General features: G+C 27.7%; 1 protein-coding gene across 1 annotated transcript; it reads left to right on the top strand.

Moving 5' to 3' along the window:
• The first annotated feature begins 2,810 nt into the window (after nt 1-2,810).
• On the top strand, nt 2,811-27,074 carry LOC107449022 (cytochrome P450 2U1). Its single transcript, XM_016064421.4, has 8 exons — nt 2,811-3,405; nt 8,906-9,036; nt 10,454-10,563; nt 14,066-14,376; nt 18,701-18,819; nt 20,869-21,124; nt 25,081-25,268; nt 26,703-27,074. The coding sequence occupies exons 1-8, from the start codon at nt 3,191-3,193 to the stop codon at nt 26,879-26,881; spliced, it is 1,509 nt and encodes a 502-aa protein (XP_015919907.1). The 5' UTR covers nt 2,811-3,190; the 3' UTR covers nt 26,882-27,074.
• The last annotated feature ends 646 nt before the right edge of the window (nt 27,075-27,720 follow it).

A 27,720-nucleotide genomic window follows, 5' to 3' on the forward strand; every position in this document is an offset into this window, starting at 1 on the left:
TCAGCACCGTAAAACATTAAAGGAAAAAAAATAATAAAGTGAACTGTTTTTATAATCAAACAATTTCAAGTCTCTGAAAAAAGGTAACCAAAACAAAGTTATTTTTTATTAATTTAACAAATTTTATTTTATTTCGAATTTAACTTTTTATCGTCATTGAAAATTTCTATGAGATGTGAACACAACATTTGTCTGAATTTTATATATTGCACACTATTTCAAAGAATATTTTAAAAAATAATCCCCAGCAAAGCTTTCTAAGAAACTTCAAAGCCTGAACAGCCAAACAAGATTTAAGATGGAAAGAACCAAATTATCGATTTAGTTGCAAGAGAAGAGCGTTTACAGGTTTATTTCTAATATAAGGCATTAACTTTTTTGTCAGTTATTATCTAAATTATTATTAATATTATTGCAAGTATGTTTCAAATTCGTATAAATTTACGCTACTTACAGAATATTAAAAACTGATGTTTTAGAGTTAGTTTTATCCTTGTCATCTTAAATCGATCCTCATCCTCTCATGTTTGTTTCACCTAAAGCTTTGATTTGTAGGTGGTGCCATCTAGACGTATAAATCAGAAACAGCGCCACAAAGTTTTCATTAATCTAATTGTTTGAATTTGAATTTAACCAGGAAGTCAGAAAATTGAATCCACGTATAGTATCGAAATTCTTTCCAATGAATAGGATCTGAAGCTTAAATCGTTAAGAATGTTTTTAACCAGGTAATTGCAATAAAAGAAGCTTGATTATTATAAGTTGTTTTTCAATTTTTATTTGATACAAAGTTTGATTAAATTACTATTATTTAATTTTAGAATAAATTATAATTAATAATTAACTATTGATTAATACAAATTAATTAGCAATTAATTACACAATTATTAATGGTTATTGATTATAATTATTAATCAACTAATTATTTTCTACCAAGAAAAAGAAATCAGGGTTCTTAAATAATTATTTTAGATTAATATACATGTAATATTTTCCTTTGTTTTTTAAAGAAACTTATACACAATGAGCAACGGAAAGAAAATGAATGTGTTTTGCAGGTACTTTCTTGTTCCATTTTTCATTAAATAAATAGAAAAAAAATTAATCCTTTGTTTACTTAGATAATTGTAGAAGACACAAGGCGGATTCCTCATTTTTATTTTCAATTTTATTGTGTTTTTTAATATCTTTTAACTGCAAATAAAAGAGGTTCCATCTCTATTCCTTAATGCAATTAAATGCATTAATACAATTTAATCCTGAATGCAATGAATAGAAATGGAGGTTCCATCTCTATTAATTGCACTCCTAAAAATGATGGAAAAAATTTTATACCTTATAATTCAAAATTTTTTCGACTATTATTATATAAAATAATAAAAATAATAATAAATATATATTAAAAGTTATATTTTGCATCGAATTGCCTTTGGATGAACGAATTTCATAATTGTATGCAAAAAAAATGTTTTAATTCGCTTAAAAATTTCTCAAGGTTTTGCGAAATACGTAAAAAGTAAAAGTAACATTAAGGAGTCCAAACTTTGAACAGCGCTCCTGACCAAACTATTGGTACCATTTTTCCCAGATTGCGGCTACCCCATATATTTTGGGGGTCGAAAATCAGAATCCGTAAAAAAACGGTTTGTTTATTCAGAGAAAGTTCAGTTTTGTGTTTGATGTTGTAACATAAAATATCGTCCATAGTAATTAATTAACATATTTGATGAACCATTAAGATTGAGTCCTAGAATGTGAAGACCCTATTAAATCAGTTAGTAAGTTAGAATGGTCTGTTTTTTATTTTGAGCACTGTACATAATGTAATTTTAATGAGCTTCTAATGGTAGTTTTTTAGTCTAAATCAATTTTTAAAAAATTAACTACACGGAGGGAAAAAAATCTGGTAAAATTACCCTACTTATAGGGTAATGACATCTATGGTAAAAAAAAAGAAATTCAAAAAAAGAAATTAAAAGTTAACTTTGGTAATATAACCAAAGCTGACGGTATTTAAACTATTCATTTGGTAATTTTATCTTTCACATGTTGACGATTTACAGGAAGCTCTGTTTTTCAAAATTATAGCTCTTATTGGCACATATTTAGTGCAAAATATAAAACCGAAATGTAAATTTTACCGAATAAGTGATTTTTGTGCCCTGCCCTAAAGTATCATGAGGAAATTACCAAATTTGTGCTATATACCATATGGTTATATAAAATATGGCAATATAAAGTATGGTCATATCATATCTAACCATATTTTATTGTCAAATTTATCCTTGATAAAAATTAACTAGTTTTTTAGTTTTCCCATTACTGGGTCAAAAACACGGTTAATTTTATCATATTTTACTAATACTGGCCATACTTTTTTTCTTCTCAGTGTTAATATTATGATTATCACTATTGGGGATAAACGATGACTTTTACTGGAAACACTTTCTTTTTCTTATTAATTGTGATAATTTAACTTAGATTTTCTTTTGTCTTGGGAGAATCACTCCCTTTCGAATCATATACTAAAAATGCAACTTTAAAAATTTATTTCTTATTTTCTGAAAATTAATTTTTAAAACTTTTAAAACATTTATCCCGATGTATTTCTATCATATTTTTTGATTTCTTAAATTTAGAGAATCTAATAACTCAAAACATTGAGTAGATACCATATCTTTTTTATTATTAGCTGAATTGATAAGAATTTCCTTATCTTATCCGCTTGACTTTTCAAGGCTTTGAGTAAAAAATTTATTATATTAAACATTAACACAACTCTTTAAAAAATAAAACAAACTATTTATGTTGATTTATAAAATCAGTTTTTTTTTTTTTTAAGTGTACTTATACAAAAATCTATAACTTTCTTTCAGTGGACTTTTACCAACAAAAAAAAAAGATTTATGCTTATTTAGCAATTTAATATCAGGATATTTCAACTCTTTTATATCTTTCAAGCCTTTATTTTCGAAACAAAGAACATTTTTTTGATGCTGATAATAGATAAGATTACTTATTTCACACTGAAATTACTTTTTACGACATCTTTTTTTATTTTTACTACTGTTTAGTTTATTGTGTATTTCAGTTTATTCTGATCGGTTGGATTAAATCTCTCTAATATTTAAACCTATCATTTAAAAACATTAATAATTTTATTTCTATTTAGCTTATTTGCTTAGTTAAAATGCTTGAAAATCTACTGAATATTAGATTTGAGGTGTTACTGGCGATAGTTGTTGCTATCATTGCGTACGTAATAAGAAGTGTTATATACAATAAAAAGAAAAATTATCCACCTGGCCCAACCGGTCTACCACTTGTAGGCTATGTACCTTACTTACGAAGTGATGTGCATCTACAATTTGTTGAGCTTAGCAAGAAATATGGAGAAGTATTTAGGTTTGTTATTTTATAATAAGTAAATAATAAGAAAAATATTTTTTTAGCTTTATATATTTTTAGCTTATAGTTTGAAGAAAAATTAAAATATTAAAATAACATGCGTATAAATTACAAACATGTGCTAAAAATACGAATTTTTCATTTTATGCCTAATGTATACTTATCTCTATATAACGTATACATAATGGTATAACACATTTTTCCATTATTGTAAGTGCATTTTTATTAGTCGGAAACTCACATGCTTGCTTAAATACATAATAAGTATAATAAGTAAATACATATAATAAATAAATAATAAGAAAAATATTTTTTTAGCTTTATATATTTTTAGCTTATAGTTTGAAGAATAATTAAAATATATGAAATGTGCATCTACAATTTGTTGAGCATAGCAAGAAATATGGAGAAGTATTTAGATTTGTTATTTTATAATAAGTAAATAATAAGGAAAATATTTTTTTAGCTTTATATATTTTCAGCTTATAGTTTGAAGAATGATTAAAATATTAAAATAACATATGTATAAATTACAAGCATGTGCTAGAAATACGAATTTTTCATTATAAGTCTAATGTATACTTATCTCTATATAACATATAACACAATGGTGTAACACATTTTTCCATTAAAGTGCATTTATATTGGTCGGAAACTCACATGCTTGTTTAAATACATAATAAGTATAATAAGTAAATACATATAATAAAAGAAACACATATAATAAGTAAATAATAATAAAAATATTTTTTTAGCTTTATTTATTTTCAGCTTATAGTTTGAAGAATAATTAAAATATTGAAATAACATGTGTATAAATTACAAACATGTGCTAGAAATACGAATTTTTCATATTATGTCTAATGCATACTTATCTCTATATACCATATAACATGATGGTATAACTCATTTTTCCATTATTGTGAGTGCATTTTTATTAGCTGGAAACTCACATGCTTGTTTAAATACATAATAAGTATAATAAGTAAATACATATAATAAGAGAAACACATATAATAAGTAAATAATAAGAAAAATATTTTTTTAGCTTTATTTATTTTTAACTTATAGTTTGAAGAATAATTAAAATATTGAAATAACATGTGTATAAATTACAAACATGTGCTAGAAATACGAATTTTTCATATTATGTCTAATGCATACTTATCTCTATATACCATATAACATGATGGTATAACTCATTTTTCCATTATTGTGAGTGCATTTTTATTAGCTGGAAACTCACATGCTTGTTTAAATACATAATAAGTATAATAAGTAAATACATATAATAAGAGAAACACATATAATAAGTAAATAATAAGAAAAATATTTTTTTAGCTTTATTTATTTTTAGCTTATAGTTTGAAGAATAATTAAAATATTGAAATAACATGTGTATAAATTACAAACATGTGCTAGAAATATGAATTTTTCATATTATGTCTAATGCATACTTATCTCTATATACCATATAACATGATGGTATAACTCATTTTTCCATTATTGTGAGTGCATTTTTATTAGCTGGAAACTCACATGCTTGTTTAAATACATAATAAGTATAATAAGTAAATACATATAATAAGAGAAACACATATAATAAGTAAATAATAAGAAAAATATTTTTTTAGCTTTATTTATTTTTAGCTTATAGTTTGAAGAATAATTAAAATATTGAAATAACATGTGTATAAATTACAAACATGCGCTAGAAATACGAATTTTTTACATTATGTCTAATGTATACTTATCTGTATGTACCATATAACATAATGGTATAACTCATTTTTCCATTATTGTAAGTGCATTTTTATTAGCCGGAAACTCACATGCTTGTTTAAATACATAATAAGTATAATAAGTAAATACATATAATAAGAGTAACAATTATAATAAGTAAATAATAGAGAAAATATTTTTTTAGCTTTATATATTTTTAGCTTATAGTTTGAAGAATAATTAAAATATTTTATGTGCATCTGCAATTTGTTGAGCTTAGCAAGAAATATGGAGAAGTATTTAGATTTGTTATTTCATAATAAGTAAATAGTAAGGAAAACATTTTCTCAGCTTTATATATTTTTAGCTTATAGTTAGAAGAATAATTAAATTATTAAAATAACATGTGTATAAATTACAAACATGTGCTAGAAATACGAATTTTTCATTATAAGTCTAATGTATACTTATCTTTACATAACATATAACATAATGGTATAACACATTTTTCCAGTATTGTAAGTGAATTTTTATTAGCCGGAAACTCCCATGCTTGTTTAATCACATTATAAGTATAATAAGTAAATAATAAGAAAAACACATATAATAAGTAAACACGCATAATAAGTGAACACATATAATAAGCGAAACACATATAATAAGTAAATAATAAGAAAAATATTTTTTTAGTTTTATATATTTTTAGCTTAGAGTTTGAAGAATAATTAAAATATTAATACAACATGCGTATAAATTACAAACATGTGCCAGAAATACGAATTTTTCATTATATGTCTAATGTATACTTATCTTTATATAACATGTAACATACTGGTATAACACATTTTTCCATTATTGTAAGTGCATTTTTATTAGCCGGAAACTCACATGCTTGTTTAATCTCATAATAAGTATAATAAGTAAATAATAAGAAAAACACATATAATAAGTAAACACATATAATAAGTAAACACATATAATAAGTAAACACATATAATAAGTAAACACATATAATATGAGAACACACGTAATAAGTAAATAATAAGATAAATATATTTTTAGCATATAGTTGGAAGAATAATTAAAATAACATGCGCATAAACTACAAACATGTGCTAGAAATACGAATTTTTCATTACATGTTTAACGTACACTTATCTCTATATAATATATAACATAATGGTATAACACATTTTTCCGTTATTGTAAGTGCATTTTTATTGGCCGGAAACTTACATGCTTCTTTAAACACATTAATTTCCATCTGTTTTGGTTGTCATTCGCATAAAACTAAAAAAATCATAAAACTATTGTTTTTCGATTAAAAAAATTTTGCATTCCTAATTTAAAGGTAATATTTTACTCATTCTACTCTGCTATCAGTTCGTTTTCTATTTTGATTGTTTTCTAAATTAAGAGTTTAAAACTAAAAGAGTTATTTCTTTATTCCAACGTTATTCCGAGATATAACTTTTAAGCTACGTTATAGCGAATTCAGCTATATTTATGATTAATTACATTTTATGATAAACTTACTTGAATCGGTGTCTAAACTTATTTTATTTTATAACCGTGCTTGAGCAGACGACCCAATTTTCGGTTTACGACTACTAATATTCAAATCCGTAGACTTTTAATTTTGAACCCTACCTAGAGGACGAGGGAATTTCTGGATCAAGTATTTTATAATTTTATATTTTACTACCGTCGTTGAACAGCCGACCCAATTTTCCGGTTTACGACTACTAATGCTCAGCTACGTAACCCTGTAATTTGAACCCAATCCAGAAGACAAGGATCAAGTATTAACAGAAATTTGTCTTCGTGGTGGACTTTTTGATGGAACTAACTCGCCTTTGCGTTATATGTTGAGGAAGACCACGATAATCTCCCATGGTTAGCCTGACGGCGAAGGGACTCTAACCCATGATCCGTCTACCACTGAGGGTATTTCACGTCAGCATTGTGGTCTGTGCAAGCCGGAGCAGATTCGTATCGACCAGCCATCGCTTGGATTCGAACCCGGTTCACCTCATTGGCAGGCAAATGCTCTACCCCCTGAGTCACCACGACTGTCTAAACTTATTGACCGTGAAAAAATTATTAATATTTGGTGCAAATTACATTATGTTATTATAAATTATCGTTAAAGAGTGACGTCACGATCATCTTCATGCACTAAGTCAGGGACGGCGAACCAATGGCACACGTGCCATTTATGGCACGCTACACAATATTTTGGGCACGCTACCGATCGCAAAGTTCACTATAAGGCATATTAACAATTAAATTAAAATTCACAAAAACAAACAAACAAAAAAATAAACAATTATTAACAAAAAATTAGCAATTAATGCCAAAAAAACTATTAATTACCATAAAAACAAGCTAACAATAAATAACTAGCAAAAAAAAAATTAACAGTCCTGCTTAAACTAGCATCTTACAACCTAATATAAGTTATTTGTCATCGAATCTGCAACAACAGAAGTCACACTGATGTTACTTAAGGTTGAATTACGCGTAAAACTGAGACATTGCAAAATGTTTTTTTTTTTTTCCCATAGTAAATGAAGAGTTTTGAGTTGATAGTATTCAGTATTATTATTTTACCAATAATTACGAAGTCAAAATTATTTGACGGCACGTTTATGACCTCATTAAACAATTTTTTAGAAAAAAATGGTACGTTGGTGCATAAAGGTTCACCATCCCTGCACTAAGTGATGCATGCAAAAATTGTTTTTAATATATCATCCAGTTTGATAAGTGAAAATTTTAATTTACGGCTGTGAACTCACTAAATTAGCATTACAACAACATAACTTTACTTTTAAACATTATTTTTTTTAAAAAATATTGCTAAGTAAAACTATTTATCTTTGTTAATAGATTATGGAATCATGCATGAAATGTCTGAACGTAGGAAGTGGGGCGCAAGCGCATGCAAACAAAATTCTTTTTAGTACATTTAAGTGAATGATTTCTCAGTTTCGTAGAAAAAATTGTTTTATGCCAAGGAACAACATTTACTGCAAAGCAATCAGGGAGTAAACTGGGTACTCAACCCCCAATTACGTCTACAATAGCAAAAAGAATAGGGGTTTTTGTGCATTTGTATTTTTACAAAACTCTATAATCATTTGTACTATCGTCTGAAAATCCTATGAATTGTACTATTGTCTTGAAATTGGGATAGTGGCCCCAATCAACAATTTTAACCCCTAATCCGAAGAATTATTCCCGAAAGACGTTCGAGAAAGGAATTTTTCTCATTGGTTTAGTATTAGCCTTTTATATAAATTAAACAGTGAATTTGTAAAAACTAAATGAAAGATAATTGCTAGTTTGTGACTCTATTTGATAAAAAAACAAACTTTATTTCACGTGCTTTATTAATTACCTTTTTCACTCATTATGTCAAATAAGCCGATTGTTTATTTTGTGAAACCGATTGTTTATTTTCTTTATACGCTTTTGAAAGATGTAAAAGAATAAAGAATTTGAAATCAAAAGTATTTGAAATAAAAGGAAATAAATTGTGTACTAAAAATCAAAATTGGGAAGAAATGGGTGGTAATTACAGAAAGGGTGGTAATTACAGAACACCCTGTATGTCAATGATAGCAATTTCTAAAAAAACTTTGTGTTCTTGGAGGTAAAGCATGTCCTTCATTTTGAAATGATTAACTAGTTGCATCAATTAACTAGTTCGGCTAACATTAGTGTTATTATTGTAATAAATGCTTTATGCTTATTCATTTTTCTATTTTAGTCTACGATTAGGTTCACAAGATGTAATAGTTTTGAATGGAACTTCTTCGATTAGAGAAGCATTTTCGAAGTCTGAATTTCTTGGCAGGCCACCATCTGGATCATTTACTGTGTTTGAAAAAGCTGCCGGAAGTACTGACTATTTTTTATTTTTGCATTAATTGTTCATTTATTAAAACTTTTTATACATTCTGATTAAAAATAATCAATCTCAATCTGTTACACTCATTGTAGAGTAATTCATCCAAATTTTTTGAAAATGTATTTTATGAAGAAATTTTGTTTAAATGATTATACTGTGAAGGAATAACGCTTATGAACAATAATACGTTAGCACTGTAGCAGTATATACGCACATAGTGAAATAATTTTTTTCACTAATATGCAACAGAATCCATTAGCAAAACTAAAAAGAAACATTTAGTCCATTTTGTGCATTAGAAGAGTTAAAATTATACTACTTTGGGTTCTATGTATCAATTTATTTTACAGTTGCTTCTTTCTATTTTATTTAATTCTGCTTTATGATAAATTCCACTATAAATAGAGAAAAGAAAAATCTATATTGATAATTTACCGAAACGCGTTTATGTAGCTAAGATAAGAAATATAGCGCTCATCAGTACTTTTTCATATATTGCTTAATGACGCATACCAAGCACAAAAATATATGTATTACATTATCTATGAAATAGGAAGAAAAATGAATGTACTTTGATCTCATTAACGCTTCACATTGTTTAAAGAAAGGTATCCTACTGTTTTATGGAATAAAAATAGAACAAATAACCAAGCGATTAAAAATAATTTCTAAATTCAATTAAAAATAAGAGAGGTAAACGATATAATTAAATGATTTTATTATAAGAAAACAGTATAAATTGATCAAATGATAAGGAAAGGGTTTCTCCATACTGAGCATTTGAATTGCTGAAACTCTACTATTTAGGTTTCCGTATCACAATTTAATATACTGTTTCTTACCTTTTTTTTTTTGTGTTTTTTCATTATAAATTAAACTTTAAATATAAAGAATTTGAATTGCATAATTTATCAAAAACAATTAATGTAGTAACGATAGGAAATAGCTCTCAGTCATACTTATTCTTATATTTCTTAATGATACATGTCAAACACAAAAATATACATTATATCATACATAAAATAGGAAACAAATGTAAGTATTTCGCCTTCATAAGCATTAAACATTGTTTAAAAAAAGATATCCTTCTATTTTATGGAATAAAAATAAAACAAATAGCCAAGCGATTGAAAAGAATTCATAAATTCAATTAAAAATAAGAAAATAAATCGATAAAATATCCATCCGATTGGTAATTACGCTTGTTGCTGAAGCTGGACGTCGATCTGAAGCTGAGTGGGCATGATGCCATTATTGGGAATCGAACCCCAATCTTATCCTTGGTGATAATAATCACAACATTTTTATTATTCTCAATATATTACTTTTTGGTGAAGTTTTTACTTTTCTGAGAAAAAATTCGATAATATTTTTTCATTATATTTATTAATGTTAGATAATTCATAGGTCCATTCTTCGCCCATAATCTTAATGTCTGGCAAGAACAGAGAAGATTTGTTGTATCAACAATGAAAGACTTGGGGTTAGGAAAATCAAAAATTGAGCAACATATACAAGTATAAAGATTTTTTGTTTAATTTAGTTATATAAATATAATTCTGTGCTTCTTAATATCAGTAAGATTTGTAAGGAAATACTATTTATAGATAGTCCTATGTTCCTTCTCAATACCTATATACTATATTTTTTCTCTATTTACACATCTTCTTGTATTTTTTGTCATTGATGTTACAAATTTATTCTGGTTGTAACAGGAAAGACTCTATAATTCTCGTTCCATTCTGTTAATTCAGTAAAAAATTATTTTTAATTAAACATACATCAATTTCGTATAGTTTTCACATATCTGTAAAAATTACAATACTATATGATGTTTAAAATGTGTACTGAAAATCGCACTTTTCAAATTTTTTGTTTGTTTTAAAACTCGCTTGTTAGTGTTAAAAGTGTATCCATCCTCTTCTAAGTCACATATAACAACGGCAGTATCCATGACGACTTTAGCTGTTAAAGTGCTATGACTGAGCTATAATTTGGCTGAAACTGAACTAGCCACTTTTTTTCTTTTTAATTTCTACTATACATGCAACTACATACATAAGTCAACTGCATACATACGTCAACTGCATTTATACGTCAACTATACACACATTTTACTAGTAAATGAAAGTATTATTTTCATTATTTTAACGATGATCTATGATGACTTATTTTTATGCTCTTTAAATGTATTTGAGTTTATTAGTTCAAAAAAAATTGTATTACAAATTAAAAGAATTTAAAATTTCCGATTACAAAGACTTGATCGATTAACCGGAAATCCTCTATGTTGGGAAATATCAACTTATTATGGATTAGAGGATTAACAAAACATCTTCCGAAATTTTATCAATCCGTCAGCGATTTATATAACCTAAATCAATCAAGCCTTTGTGATCGGCGACTTTAAATTTACTATTCGTCAGAGAATTGATAAAGCGTAAATCAGTCAAGCCTCAGTGATTAGAAAATTTAGCCAATCCACCAGACAACTGATTTACAATCTATTAATCTTATGACGGATAATAAGCAAAAATCTCCAATCACGGAGACTGAATTGATATTATTAATCATCTGACGGATAAACAGATTCAAACAGATTTTAATATTCTTTTGACGGATAATTTGAACTGCTTTTATCAATCCTCTAACGGATAATAATTTAAACGGATTTTAACATTACTCTGACGGACAATTTGAATTGCTTTTATCAATCCTCTGACGGATAATAATTAAAACCGATTTTAACATTACGTTGACAGATAATATAAATGGATTTAATCAATCCTATGACGGATAATTATTTAAACGGATTTTAATATTCTTTTGACGGATAATTTGAATTACTTTTATCAATCCTCTAACGTATAATAATTTAAATGTCAAACATTTCTTTGACGGATAATTTAAATTACTTTTATCATTCCTCTGATGGATAATTATTCAAACGGATTATAATATTTTTTTGACGGATTACGTATATTGATTTTATCAATCCTCTACGAATAATAGTTTAAACGAATTTTTCATTCCTTTGACTGATAATTTGAATTGCTTTTATCAATCGTCTGATGGATAATAACTTAAACCGATTTTAACATTATTTTGACGGATAATTCAAATTGATTTTATCAATCTTCTCACGGATAATTATTTAAAAGGATTTTAATATTCTTTTAACGGATAATGTAAATTGATTTTATCAATCCTCTGACAGATAATTATTTAAAAGGATTTTAAAATTTATTTGACGGATAATTTCAATCGATTTTATTAATCCTCCGACGGATAATTATTTAAACGGATTTTAACATTACTTTGACGGATAATTTAAATTGATTTTATCAATCCTCTGACGAATAATTATTTAAATGGATTTAATATTATTTTGTTGAATAATTTATCCCCTTTATTGATTTTATCAATCCTCTGACGAATTATTGTTTAAATTCATTTATAATAGTTAAACTATTAATTGATAATAATATAAAATCTCCAACTACTAAAACTTAATTAATTTTTGGTTTTTTTTCTTCTTTTTATCAATTCTCTGCCGATTTTTGATGAAAAAATCATGTTCCTATCAGTGGTATTTTATCATATTGTTAAATAGAGAATGGTATATCGGAAAGAAACATTCACATATATTTGTCCATATGTGAAAGTACGAAGCAAAACTAACTTAGATTATTCTCAATATCTTTTTTGTTAAAATGGATTCATACTAGTACACAACTTTTCAAAGTCCAATTTTTCCTTTGAAAAGGTTTTGGTAAAAGTGCTCCTTAGAAAATTTTAGAATCACATGACCAATAAACATATATACATTTACTATTGTACCATTCTCTAACTAAATTTAAATTAATACAAATTTTGATAATGCAAAACTTGTAACAAATTAAAATTACAAACATGATGATTCAATCTCCATTCTATGTGCTTCCAAATCTATCTGCTGAAGTAGAAAGGCCAAAATTCCAGCTTAATGTGTCATATTTTTTCAAAAATTAAACAATGTTATCAAAAAATGTGCTTGCAATGTTTTCAAAAATTAAACAATGTTGAAGAAAAAATCGTCTAAAACTTAGCATACAACATTTCATAAGAACAATGATGAATACATACAATGTGTTTCATTATTTCAGACTGTGTTTTTACAATCAAAAAGTCATTTTTTACGAAGAAGCTCTAAAGGAAGTATCAGTTACATAGTTCCATGAAATTTCAAGTAAATATATTAAAATTGAAGGAACTATGACATATTCAAATAAAAACCGGTAAAAAAAAACACTTTTTTAAATCATTTTTTAAAACAAATTTCTAGAGTAAAGTATTTCCGCAACAACATGTTACGGAGCCTAATTTATGATGATTGTGGAGCTATTACTTCAGAACCATTACTCCCCTTAAAGCCATTACTTCCCAGACAAGCTGGTACCCAGTGATCTAAATCTGCTTCTGCTTTATTTTTTAATCTGATCTAAATCTGCTTCAAACTTATTTTCTTTAAGAAAGCTATTTTATGCATACTCAGGTTTTAAGTACGAGTTTACAAAATTATTTTAAAATTTTCTTCACTCTATAAAATAACCTACACTCATAAATTCGATGTAACAAAACATTTAGATGGTAACGAACCTAAAGTTTTAAAAATACAGCTCACTGAAACTTAAATCTGATCAATTCAATTAAAAGTTTATTCTGTAACTGATATTTGCTGCCCTATAATATTGATATTATTTTAATTCCAATGATAGTTTTTGATACCAATATATTAAAATATAAGTACCATCTGCATAAAATTGAATCTCTATCACTTTCTTTTATTAATCAATTTATTATTTTCTTCCTATTTAATTATTTATTGTATCTTTGATATTTACTGTTTCATTTGATACTGTCTTGCAAGCACGAGATGAACTCTCAATGGGTTCGTTTTTAGATCACTCAAGGGCTCATCTCGTAATTGCTGGAAAATATTTATTTTCATTTATTGAATTGTATTATTCACTTATATAGGATGAAATAGTCCAGTTTATGAAAACTTTGAAACGTTATGGTGGCAAACCCATGAACCTTCTTGAACCACTAACTCCAAGTGTTTCCAACAACATTTGTGCTTTGGCATTTGGAAAGAGGTATGATTACACAGATCCAGAGAGGAAGCAACTGGATAAGAATCTAGAAGAAACAGCTAAAGTTATAGCTCAAACAGCAGCTCATATTTTTTTCCCATGGGTTCGATATTTCTTAAAAATACCTTTTGTTCTGGAATTCTTGAATTTGAAAGAAGGGATGAAAGCCAGCATAAACAACGATGCATTAATTAGGTAACAATTTTATTGCATTGATACTTCAAAATTCGATATTAAATTTAGAATTCCAATGGTCATTAAGATTCTAACGAAAAAAAGTATGAATGAAATATAGTGCTGGGTTAGACTAAATAATTCATCCAGTTTCAAAATACTGTTTATTTTTAAGTGTGAGACGCACAAAAACGAGTCATATATTTAAAATACATAGACTCATCAAGCTACTCGTACATACCATAAATATTCAATGACTTAACCTATATGCGGCTCACATTTTAATACAATAAATGCTCAATGACTTAATGCGGCTCACATTTTAATGGTAGTTCAGTTCATTCTTAAGTTCTATAGAATATTTCTATAAATATTCATCACAAGTGGAGTGATGTATAATACGCAAAAAATAAACGAAGCACCTTGAATAACTTTTTATCTAATGATCAGATTTTCGCATATTCAGTATTAATGGTTTGATAGGGTGACCTCAAATATGCTAATTAGTTAATGAAGTGGATATTTGTAGTTCCGAAATCAGAAGCAAAAACGTACTTTTTTTTAATACCTTTCATCGACGACTTCAGATTTCTGACCCTCAAAATATAGGGGACAGCCACAATTTGGAAAGTATGTTCCCAATAGTTTGGTCAGGAGAGCAATCCAAAGTTAATGTTAATTTTATCTTTTGGTGAGTTTCGCCATATCTCAAGGACTTTTAAAGCGATTTTAAAAACTTTTATCACAATTATAATTATAATATTCGATGAAAAAAATATTGGCAAAAAAATAAATTTTTGTAAATATTTATTATTACTTTAAATAATTGTTGAAAATTTTTGAATTGCAAGGTATACAATTTTTTACTTTTACATAAATTTAAAGAATGTCATTTTACATGGCCAACTACAAAATTTGAGTGAAATCGGTCGAATAGTTCCTGAGAAATCGAATTTTCAAAAAAGTAGTATATTTAAAATTTGATTTTTCAGGAACTATTCGCTCGATTTAGCTTACCTACCAATTCAAATTTCCTTCTAATGTTGTTCAATAAAATAATAATTCTTAATAATAATAAAATAATAATAATTTTAAATAAAATAATAATAATTAACTAATAAATATTTACTAAAAAGTATTTTTACACAGAATTATCTTTGAATAAACAAATATTAAAATTTTGTGCAAAAAATTGTCAACTCGCCTAAAGAGTTATCGACATAAGCGAAATAAGAAGAAAGTAAAATTAACATTAAGAGATCCAGACTTCGACCGCCCTCCTAACCAAACTATTGGGACCATATTTTCCAGATAGCGGCTACCACCGAATTTCGAAGATCAGGAATCCAAATCCCTCAAAAAAAGGCATATTTATTCAAAGAAAGTACATTTTTGTGTCCAATTCAGTAACTTAAAATATTGTCTGCACTTATTAATTAACATATTTGAGGTCACCCCCTCGTACCATTAATTCTGAAACGTGAAGATACAACTATTAGAACAAAATTGCTAAAAGTTATCCTTTTTTTTAAGCTGTACAACTTCTTAATTATTCTTTGTACACTAGGTTGATAAACTTTCAAAAGATAAAATGTATGTACCCCAATGATAACTTGCAAAGGATAAAGCTTATGTTCCTTTTCTGCGAACAGAACATGAACGTACACTGCTGTTGAGATGAACATCGAAACATGCTGTTGAACGTTTGAATGGAACTAGTTAATCATCGCAATGTGTAAGGGGGTTGCTAAAATTGTACATTTGAAGGATGTAACTTCTTAGGTTCAATATTTTTCTGCGTGTAACCTGTGCTTTTATTTCGTACTACAAGCAAATAAACATTTCTCTTAAATTGAATGAAATCTTATGTTTAACCCATTATTTTATTTCTTTCAAGTGAAAATATTTGTTTTATCATTAGATATATAGAGTGTAATTAAATTATATATGGATAAATGCAAATAGTAAATGTCTTTTTCAGCTTAACAAGATATATTTGATCACCAAAGAAGTAATTTAAACAAAACTAAATTCTAAAAAAGCACTTTTAGAAGAAATAAAATTAATGAAAATTTCTCTGCTGCCTGGAAAAAAAACAAATTTTGAAACTTTAGACAATTTATTATATGGGTAAATTTGTACTTAGAAAATAAATTAAAAAAATCAAAATGCCTTCCTTATTTTATTACCCATAATATGAAATTCGAATCAAAATGAATTAGAGAAAAATCGCATATATGTCACTGTGTCATGTTATATGTCACTATGTCATGTTTTATGTCACTAAACTGAGTTTTGCATATTAAAATTAACAAAAAATTATATTCTTAAAATATATTCTCCTCTTTAAAATCTTAAAACTTCTCTAAAATTATGAAATTTCAGTATTTCAAACAGTCTAAAATTTGGGTAAATTTTGAATTGTTAGTATTTAACAAATATTTTTACAAATGTTTTGTTCAATGAATGTTTCCCTTAAGGCTGTTTTTCGAAAGCTCGGTAGTCGCATGCAAAAAAACATTTTTATTAGAAAACTATTAGAATACATAATTATTCTAAATACATACAATGTATTTATGTACACGCATAATACAATAGCTTACGTAGATACAATCCACGTAGATACGTGCACAAAACGTACACGTATGTATGTACATACAACGTACACGTATATAAGTGCATACTACGTATGTATGTATATAAATACGTTGTATGTAATTATGCTCTTACAATTTACCACGGTATACAAGTACGAATGCACATGCTATTTGTGTACATGCTTAGATACGTTTGTTTATAATGTACATATACACAATGCACATATGTATGTACTTACAATGTATATGCATAAAATGTATATACATATAGCACGTATAACGAGCATAGATAAATTGCATTTACTTACATAAATTGTAAGTATATGCGTACATATATTATAGCTATATACTCACATACAAATATTGAAAGTACATATGTTCATAAATACCTAAGTAAATATCTATATTTTAGATGCATGGTACATGCAAACTCTGTATACAGACATAAATTTTATGTACTTACTTAAACATATTGTTACAAATATTTGCATCCATACATTGTACACAAACAAAACATATGCATGAACCAAAAAAAACCCGGATCATCCTGATTAACTTTTGGTCTAATGTTCCGATCTTCATGTTCGGGGACTCAATCTTAATGGCTCGAGAGAATGACTTTATATGTGCGAATTAATTCGAGCCGACGATATTTCAAGTGAAAACATCAGCCACAAAAACGCACTTTCTCTGAATAAATCTACCTTTTTTTCAACGAATTCAGATTTCTAACCCCCCCAAAATAAAGGGGATAGCCGCAATCTAGGAGATATGGTCCCAAAAGTTTGATCAGGAGAGTGCTTCAAAGTTTGGAGCCCTTAATGTTAATTTCACTTTTTGCGTATTTCGATAAATTTCGAGAAATTCTTAAACGAATTAAAACATTTTTGCGCACAATTATAGAAATCGTTTATCCAAATGTAATTCCATGCAAAACATTACATTCAGTAAATATTTATTATTTTTTATTATTTTATTTAATAATGGTCGAAAAGTGTTGAATTGTAAGGTATAAAAATTCTTGTGTCATTTTCGAGAATATAATTTTACAGAGCAAAATACAAAATTGAAGCAAAATCGGTCGAATAGTTCTTGAGAAATCGAATTTTAAAAAACTGACTTTTTTGGAATTCAATTTCTCAGGAACTATTCAACTTAATTAGCTCAAATTCTGTATTTCATCATGCAAAAAATTATAATAAAAAAAAAACTTACTGAAAGTTATTTTTACACGGAAGTATAAATAAGGAATTATATTAAATTTATATAAAGAGGCCCAAGCTTAACTTTAGAACGCTCTCCTGACCAAACCATGGTTACCACATTTCCTAGACTGCGGTGATCCTCTATATTTTTGGAATCAGAAATCCGAATATGTCGAAAAAAAGGTATGTTTATTTGGAGAAAGTGCGTTTTCATACCTGATTTCGTAACTTATCATATCGTCTACACTAACTAATTAACATATTTGAGGTCACCCTCTTGAACCATTAGGATTGAAGAATTTACGTAGTAGAACGTGAAGATCCGATCATTAGATCAAAAGTTATTCAGGGTGGTCTGTTTTTTATTTTGCGAACTATATGTACATTTTATGTAATATATTGTATCGTACTGGAATTCTTACTAAAATTGTAATATGTAAAAATTTAATTATTTGCTGATTGATACTACTAAATAAGTGGTATTTTTATCACGGCATTTATTGAATTTTTAGAAAGTGATATTATAGTATTCTGGAATTACAGGAAAAAAATTAAAGAGCACAGAGATACTCTTGACAACAAAAATGTGAGAGATTTCGTGGATAGTTATTTGATCGAAATGGAAATTCGCAAAGAAAAAATGCCTGGCACTACTTTCTCTGGTAAATAACATTCCTTTTTGCAATACAAGACTTACTTGTTTAATGTAAATTAACAATGATGTATATAGAAAAAATTAATTTTTAATCGAAAACTCTAAGAAACTGTCTGAAAAACTATTATTAAAGTAAATCACACTCTAGTCATTTAAAAAATACTACTTATAATTGCAGTAATTCTAAAGATGATTTCCTTTGTGTTTTCAAATGAAGGTATTGAAATTCCAGTTATAGTCTTATGCAAATAGTTATTTCGAACAGCTCTTCAAACAGTTTAGTTTAATGTTTTCCTTAATGATGACCAATGGTATCTCACCCATTGTGGTGGTCCTGAAAGAGTGGATACCACCTTTGGACCACGCACTAGGTCTGCTTATCGGCAAGACCGATTGTGCAGCTCATTGGAAATAAAAAAAAATAAAAAAAACATGTTTTCCTTAACTTTCCATTAATTTTCTCATATGTAACAAGAAAATAAAAATAACTTTATTATTTTTCCAATATTCATAAATGGTAATATTTGTATTGATAAATAGACTAAAAAGTAGGAATTTCAAATATAACTATTGAAAATTTAAAAAAAAATATTACAGTACATTATTTGTAGTTCAATCTTTGCGTCAATTTTCATATCTAAAGCATTCCATTTAAAATAATGTTTTTTATGAAAATGCTTTTATAATATTCATAAAAATAAATGTTTCTCTTAGACACTTTACACAGTGCTATTTTTATTGTTTTTAGTATTATTAAAATAGTACTTGATATGTAATACTCTGGAATTTCACGAGAATTAAATATTTTGTTCCCTCGAATTAGTTTCACGATTTTCGAATATTAAGCATGTATATAAACTAACGATATTTCTTTTCAGAAATAATTATACCATGAGGATATTTTATTTGCTCTGCAATAATTGTCGAGTTCAAAAACTCCTAATTCCTTGCTAATAATTTCAAAATTCGAACGCAAACAATGGAGAGAGAAAATTTAACAACGTTTAACTATAGTAATGCATGTAATAAATTTTGCCACGGTGAGTTACTATAAAAACTAATAATACACTAAAAAAATAAACAATAAATATAATTTTTTAATAATTCTTTTTTTAAAAATTTATAGTTCTTCCATACGTTTTTAAATTTCTAGTTTTACTATCTTGACGAATGCATCGTCTAATTTCTAAGAAATGCCTCGCTGCAAAATGATTAAATAACAATTTATTTCATTGTTATTTTACAATATTCAATCAAAGCAGTCAAATTACCATAAATAAGATGGTATTCAAACTGTTAACTGTGAGAAAAACAGTTTATGAACTGCTTTCACCTAATACGGTTAAACAGCCCGAATTTTATCGCGCCAATTTCTGATTTTGTAACTTATTAAACTATCGTCTCTACACTAATTAATTAGCATATTTGAGGCCACTCTTTTAAACCATTAAGATCTATTATGTAAAGGGGCAATCACTAGATCAAAAGTTATTCCAAGTACAAGGGTAGTATTACAAATACTAGGGTAGAAAAGGAAGGATGGAAATATCGCCAAATGATAATACAAGCAGATTTGGAAGCCGAACTTAAAAGGGGGAATAAATGTTTAAATGAAGAGACGAAGTGTGGCCAAATGTAAATACGAGAGAAATTGGAAGCCAAATGGGAATATCGAAAATTTTGAAAGAATACCTAAATTGTCGCCAACACATGAGATAGTGCGAGCTGTTTTTTGCATGAAATACATACACTTAATACGAAATGCCTCTTCCCTGTGGTGAAAATAGTTACATACAATGGTCTAAGATACCTGCGATGCAAAGTACAACACTCCCTCTGTATTTGTAATGATGAAAATAAATATTTATAGATTATGTTATCTTTATTCTCTGAATGTTTCCCCTCCACTGAAATTGCTTTAGTACAAGTTTTGAAGCATTTTTTGCCTTATGAAATCCCATGCTTCTAAGTTTCAAGAATTATATTAAATGTATGAGAATAACTGAATAAGGAAGTCATGTATATTGTACTAATAAATAATCACTTTCATTTTCAGACACTACTTTGGTTGGAACAGTTGGTGATCTATTCGGTGCAGGAACTGAAACAATTAGAACAACCTTAACGTGGTGCATGTATATAATGGCGGCATACCCGGATGTGCAGAAAAGAGTAGAACAGGAAATTTTAGATACTCTTGGACCAGATAGACTTCCTGAGATAGCGGATCTAAAAGAAATGCCGTTTACTCATTCTGTTATTCTAGAAATCTTGAGATGGAAAACAACTGTTCCTTTGAACCTTTTGAGATAGTAAGTGACACACAATGTGTTCCATTAACATCGCTCTTAATAAGCAGGGATAGTCTAAATAATCCATCCATTTACGAAGGACAGTTTATTTACAAGTATGTTACATGCAAAGGCAGGCGAAACATGGAAAGATACTTATTTTCATAAAGTTTCTCATACAGGCTACAAATATGCAATGCGTGCAGCATTGGTCAGCCAGATCAAATACGTATAATAAACCTGTACCCCTCAAGTGACCAATAGCATATTTCAATCACTCCCTGTCACAGTGGATGCGATATACTCCTTCAGTGTTGTTGGCTTTGAGAGTGCATAAGTTGTATTCTTCAGAAGTTGGTTTCGAGGATATATAAACTTGCAAGTTTATATTCTCCCATAGATAACAACGCTGAAAGGAAACATCACTGCTCGGTACATAAATTTTGTTTTACAGAAGTTGGCTTTGAGGATACATAAACTTGACTCTTTGCAAAGTTTTGTTCTTGCACTGCCAACAACACTGCAAAGATACATCACTCTTAAGTACATAAGTTTTGTCCTTGGTAAGCTGGTTTCAGGGTTACATAAACTTTACTCTTTGCAAGTCTATGCTCATTGCCAAACAATACTATTGAAATACTTTCCTGCCGTTGTGAAGGACAAAGATAGAAATATGCTATTAAACCTATGGACAAAATAAGTTTATCATTAAGATGTGTGCTGCATGACCGCTGTATGATACGCATAATTAACGTATGAAGAATGCTCTAGAAGCTTTTTTAATTGGTAAATCTTTCCATTTTCCTCCCATTTTTTGTACGTCATATGCTAGTAAATAAACAGTCCTTGAAAATGGACGAATAATTTAGACTAATCGTAAATCATTTACCTAGGTTAAAAGATTAAACAACCGTTTAATAGTTTAATTATTTAACGCTGCATATATGATCAGAATTTGATGAGGTAAGAAATAGTATGTAAAGTATAGGGACTGAAAATTGATATTTGCTTGAAGAAAAAACGAAAACGCCGTCAAAAATCTGACAAATCATTATTCTATTACATTAAATCATCACATTGAATCGGGGCTAAAAACATTTAAAGCCAATTTGACTGTCAGATTAATCTTGAAAATATTTCGAATAATCGCCATTTCTAAGTTATTCTAGCAATCAAACGTCTTTCGAAATTAATCTCGCTTTTTTGTTGACCACCAGTTGGCTGTCTTTTGGAATGGCGAAAAGGTTAAAGAGTTTCATTAAACAACCGAAGAACGCATTTTTCGATACCTTCGAATGCTTTTTCAAATTTTCAGAAATCTCTAGTAGGATTAAAAGAAAGTTAAGGGCCATGTATCATCGTCAAAGAAGTGTATGGAAAGCTAAAGATTTAATTCCAAAGAATCAGATTTTACCGCTAGGGGATGTAGCTGTCCGTTGCTCCAAAATAATAAGCTGCACGATGAGATAGGAATGAAGAGATAGAATAAGGAGATATCCGCTCCGCCTCCTACCAGAAAAGATCTGATTATACGATCCAAGTTCTTGGACTGAGATTAATTTAAATTGATGGAAATTTATTTTGCTTGGTGCTTAGATAGTGTAAATAATTATGCAAGTTCTTGGTCCAACCCCTCAGATGGTAGTAGAGCATGCTCTACTTTCCATCCAAGTTTTTCTAGCTGCGGCGGCATATGATCATTTCGTTTTGTTGTTCATTTTCATATATTTTTATCTAATTAAATTAATCTGTGAAGATGCTTCAGTTTTATTTTGTAATTTTACCTTCATCTAAGTGTGAGTTTATAATCCTAAATGTACATAATGCTCATGCACAAGTTTTTCATCCTACCAGTCAGGACATTGACATTTAATGAACATTTAAGAACATTTACAGTTCATTAACATTTAAGAACTTGGATAGTGACAACTTGACTAGTGGGCTATAAAGTCTAGAGATAAGAGCACTGTTGCTTCAAATAGTTCCAAGAGGGAAAATTGCTTGCCTTCTTCTGAGTTTTTGTTATCCAACTTTGACTACTTATATATAACTTTGACTAAGAGACCGCAGCAGCTTTTTCTGCCCCATCGAGTGGTTTGACACGACTTTTAAGTCGAAACACAACTAATTCCTTCGCAATTTGCCCTCCTGCCTTCAACATATTTGTCCTCTTTCTTAATCAGTTCATGTGACATCACCTTAGCACGTGTTATTGGTTTTAAATTCTATAATAAAACTTCCTTTTTTTCCACGCTTAAAATAAAAATTTGTGATACAGTACGTTTTTATTTAATTACTGTGAATGACTTCAAAATTCTACAATAAGGGAGTTGACATTTCAATATTGCAAACTGTAGCTGCTATTACGATTGATAAAATATATAATGATATAATAAATGCTGTTGTAACGGGAGCATTTAAAATAGTTCAGTAATTATTTTAATAGACAGTTTATATATACTTACAATATTCTGTATTATTACCATTTTTGTTGTAAACAATAGCTTTAAGAAAATGAAATAACTATTATTATGATAGATACCAATTTTATAATAATAAAATTATTACTGCACATTAATAGATTTTAACACCATTTATACTAATAAGAGTTATATAATTGTAAAAAATGTTAATAATATTCATTAACAGCGATTCTTCAAAAAAAAAATTCAATGTATATGCCATCTTGAATGAAAATATACAAAAATATAAATTTAAAAGAAACATACTATATTTTTCTTTTTCAAATCAATTTTAACTGTCATTTAAATAGTTATGAAAGAACATGAAAATTAGCTGTAAACAGAGCTTTGCAAATACCTAGGGTACTATAATTTTTTTTCAGCAAAAAGATTGTACGAAACATATATATCTTATATAGATGTAAGAGAAAACATTTATGATATGTAATTCAGACATTTTTTCACCATATAAATAATATTTTACCTTTGATTGGGTTGTCTCTAAAAATCAGGACAACTTAACATAACTAAATTTTCCAGTTCAGTTGATGGTAAAATCAACAAATTTGTTGTTGTATTTATACGAAACTACTCAATCGATTTATGGAGAAGTTTTTTTCAATATGTAGGGGATTAGAAAATAATTATATAAGCAAAAATAATATTTAAAAAAATATTTTGTATTTGCTAATTGTATTTAAATGTGTGGAAATAAGCTTTATCATTCTATTATTTTCAGAAATCACAGTCTAAAATGAATAATAATGCTAACTCTTATTTAAACGTTGAGAATTGCTATTCCTTGCATTTATTCTTTTGTTCAAATCTATAAATCTAATAGAATGCATGTTTTTTTTATTTTGTGACACATTTATACATGCCATGATTTAGTCAGAAAAGTGACTTAGTAAACATGTTACGGTAGTTTTTAATAATTTTTTCCATTCAAAAAATCAGAAAAGAATTTCATAGAATACTCGATAAAAGCATTTATTAACTCATTTCCCTCCATTCTTATTTTAAAAAATATAATCTCGAATGATTTAAAATGTTAAGGCCATTTTATAAGCATGTTCTGCATTATAAGCATCGATTGAAAAAAAAGAAATTGTAAATATAGATATAAAATTTTAATTCAAAGTTGTTTTTAAACTTTTAGCACTACTGCAGACATAACTGTTGCAGGATATGACATACCTAAAAATATTGATATGAAATTTTAATTCAAAGTTGCTCTTAAACTTTTAGCACTACTGCAGACATAACTGTTGCAGGATATGACATACCTAAAAATATTGATATAAAATTTTAAATTCAAAGTTGTTTTTAACTTTTAGCATTACTGCGGATACAACTGTTGCAGGATATGATATACCTAAAAATACAGACATAAAATTTTAATTCAAATTTGTTTTTAAACTTTTAGCACTTCTGCAGACGCAACTGTTGCAGGATATGATATACCTAAAAATATAGATATAAAATTTTAATTCACAGTTGTTTTTAAACTTTTAGCACTTCTGCAGACACAACTGTTGCAGGATATGACATACCTAAAAATACAACAGTCATGACGAATTTTTGGGCTGTTCACCACGATCCAAACAACTGGAAGGATCCAGACAGTTTTCAACCGGAGAGGTTTCTGTCTGCAGACAAAAAATCTGTAATTAAGTCACAACACTACATGCCTTTCTCTATAGGTAGGTATAAACAAAAAATGGATTACAATAGGGGTAAAATTGAAGTAGTGGATTTTCTGTTTAGTTGATTAAATATAATACGTAATTATTTACAATACAATATTTTTACTCAATATGAAAATAGCAAATCGGAGAATAACTCCACTCCTATTTCCGTTTCATTGTAAAACACTAATCAAACCATTTAGCATCTAAAAGTAGCAGAGATAGTTGAATTATTTCTAATAGTTTTTAAAAATGCTTTTGCATGTTCGATATTTCACATATTCGACTTAAATGAAAGTATTTTTTGCTTATCCCTCCTCGAATTGACGTTGATAAGGATTATACTTTGTATAATGAAGTTGAAATATCAACCAAAATGAAAAACTTGGATTACAAAGAAACATTTTTAAAGCGGAAAGGAAAATCGAAAATAAATATCTTTTTTTTAAAAAAAAAAAGAAAGAGGAGGGGAGTAAAATTAAATAGAGTTATACAATTGATTATGCAGAAATGTTATTGATAGATGAAAATAGAACTTATTTAAAGAAATCGAATAAAGTGAAAGTAAATTAAATATGATGGGAATATTATTGCAACACAAAATCGTTAAGAGGCGAAAATATTTGTTCATGAACATAGTTTCATGCAAAATAGCGAGAAATGTATTTAGAATGAAAAAAAAAAACAATAAATGTTAAGCACGTTAATTTGCACATCATTTTAAAATCTTTATAAAAAGGCGTGTCTTGAAATCCATCATACGAAACCACTTTTAAAGATAAAAAGTATCCTAACAATTCGTTTATTTATTTATTTTTTTGATGATGTTTAAAAAAAATTTGATAGATTGAAATTTAAAGTTGAATTTTCTTCAGCCCTTTTTGAAATGCCGCTTAACACGATTGCTTCTGCAATTTTAAATAAAATTTTGTAAAATTTTTAGCTAGTTAAAATTTTGTAAAATTTTAACTAACAGCAATTACATTATTTAAGCACTTTCCGCTGCATTTAAAAAATTTTGTTATGCTAATTATTAATGATAAAATCGGTGTTTCTCGAAAGTCTAGATTAGTTTAGTCAGTTAGTTCATCAGAAACTATCAACGGAATAAGGAAACATCATTGGGAGAAATGGAAATAACACTAATATACAGTGCGTAAGAAAATAAACGTACCATCCTAATAACTTTTTATCTAATGATCGGATCTTCACATTCTAGGACTCAATCTTAATGTTTCAAGAGGTTGATCTCATACATGCTGACTACGTCTAACTTTACCAACTTTTCAAAGTTAATTTAATTAAAATAAAGACTTTTCAAAATCCGATATCTCAGTAACTATTCGACTGATTTCGTTCGAATTTTGTATTTTGCATAATATTAATATGCAAAATGCAAAATTTGCATTTTATTTATATGCAATTAACTTGCTTTAACTTTTTCCTTAGGTCGAAGAGTATGCCCAGGTGAAGCTATGGCTTATATGGAAGTATTTTTATACTTTGCTTCGCTACTTCAGAAGTTCCAGGTTAAATTCCCAGAAGGAGTAAAGCCAACTTTCGACTCAGAACTCACTATAACATATCATCCGAAACCATATAAAATCTGCTTCATTTCAAAAGAATGATTTATTCTAGTAAATGTGTAGCTTTATCTCTTGCAAAAAAATGAAGTTCTGAAAGAGATGATCTTTAAAAGCAGAAGTTCATTCTGTTTTTCAACCAATCATCAATGAGGATCAAGTGTGGACGAAAATTTTGATGTTTGATGTTTCTTGGAAGAATAAAAATAATAATGAATAAAATATTAATAAATTAAAAGCCAATCTTATTTTTAATGTAAAGTTTTAAGGCATCACGTACCAGCACCACCTTCAAAAAAAATCACTATGTATAAATATAAAAACGTCTAGACAAAAATACCAAATTGAGAAATACATTGCCATGACAAATGTAAATGAAGTAATGATGCTTTCTTATGCATGTTATGAAATTATAAAACGAATCCTAATGTGCTTTTTGAAACTTCACGGAGAAGAAAAGTATGGTCAAAACTACCAAAATATGACACATTTACCGTGTTTCTGTCTCTATTGGAACACCAAAAAGCTCTGTAATAATATGTTCATAAGATTCAGTGGAGCTTTGATAATTATTTTGCTAAAATTACAATAAAATGTGGTATTACAATATGTAATAAAATTTTATAGTTTTATCATTACACCTTAGAACATAAAAACCATTTATTCGGGGAAATTTACTTTCCATTTTTGTTTGCTTTGCTAAATACGTGGTAATGAATAATTTTGAAAATTAGAGTTTCTGATAAACAGTTACCATATGAACGGAAAAATTATTAAATGAATGGCTTAAATATCATACATCTTGGTTTTTATTATCAGAATTGTGATTTTTTTTACCAGAAATGTCATCACCGCATAGTACAATAATATTACCAGAATTTTTT

The sequence above is a fragment of the Parasteatoda tepidariorum genome, chromosome 4 (assembly GCF_982258835.1).
Source record: "Parasteatoda tepidariorum strain Cologne lab strain chromosome 4, Ptep-v5.0, whole genome shotgun sequence".
NCBI classification, from domain to species: domain Eukaryota; kingdom Metazoa; phylum Arthropoda; class Arachnida; order Araneae; family Theridiidae; genus Parasteatoda; species Parasteatoda tepidariorum.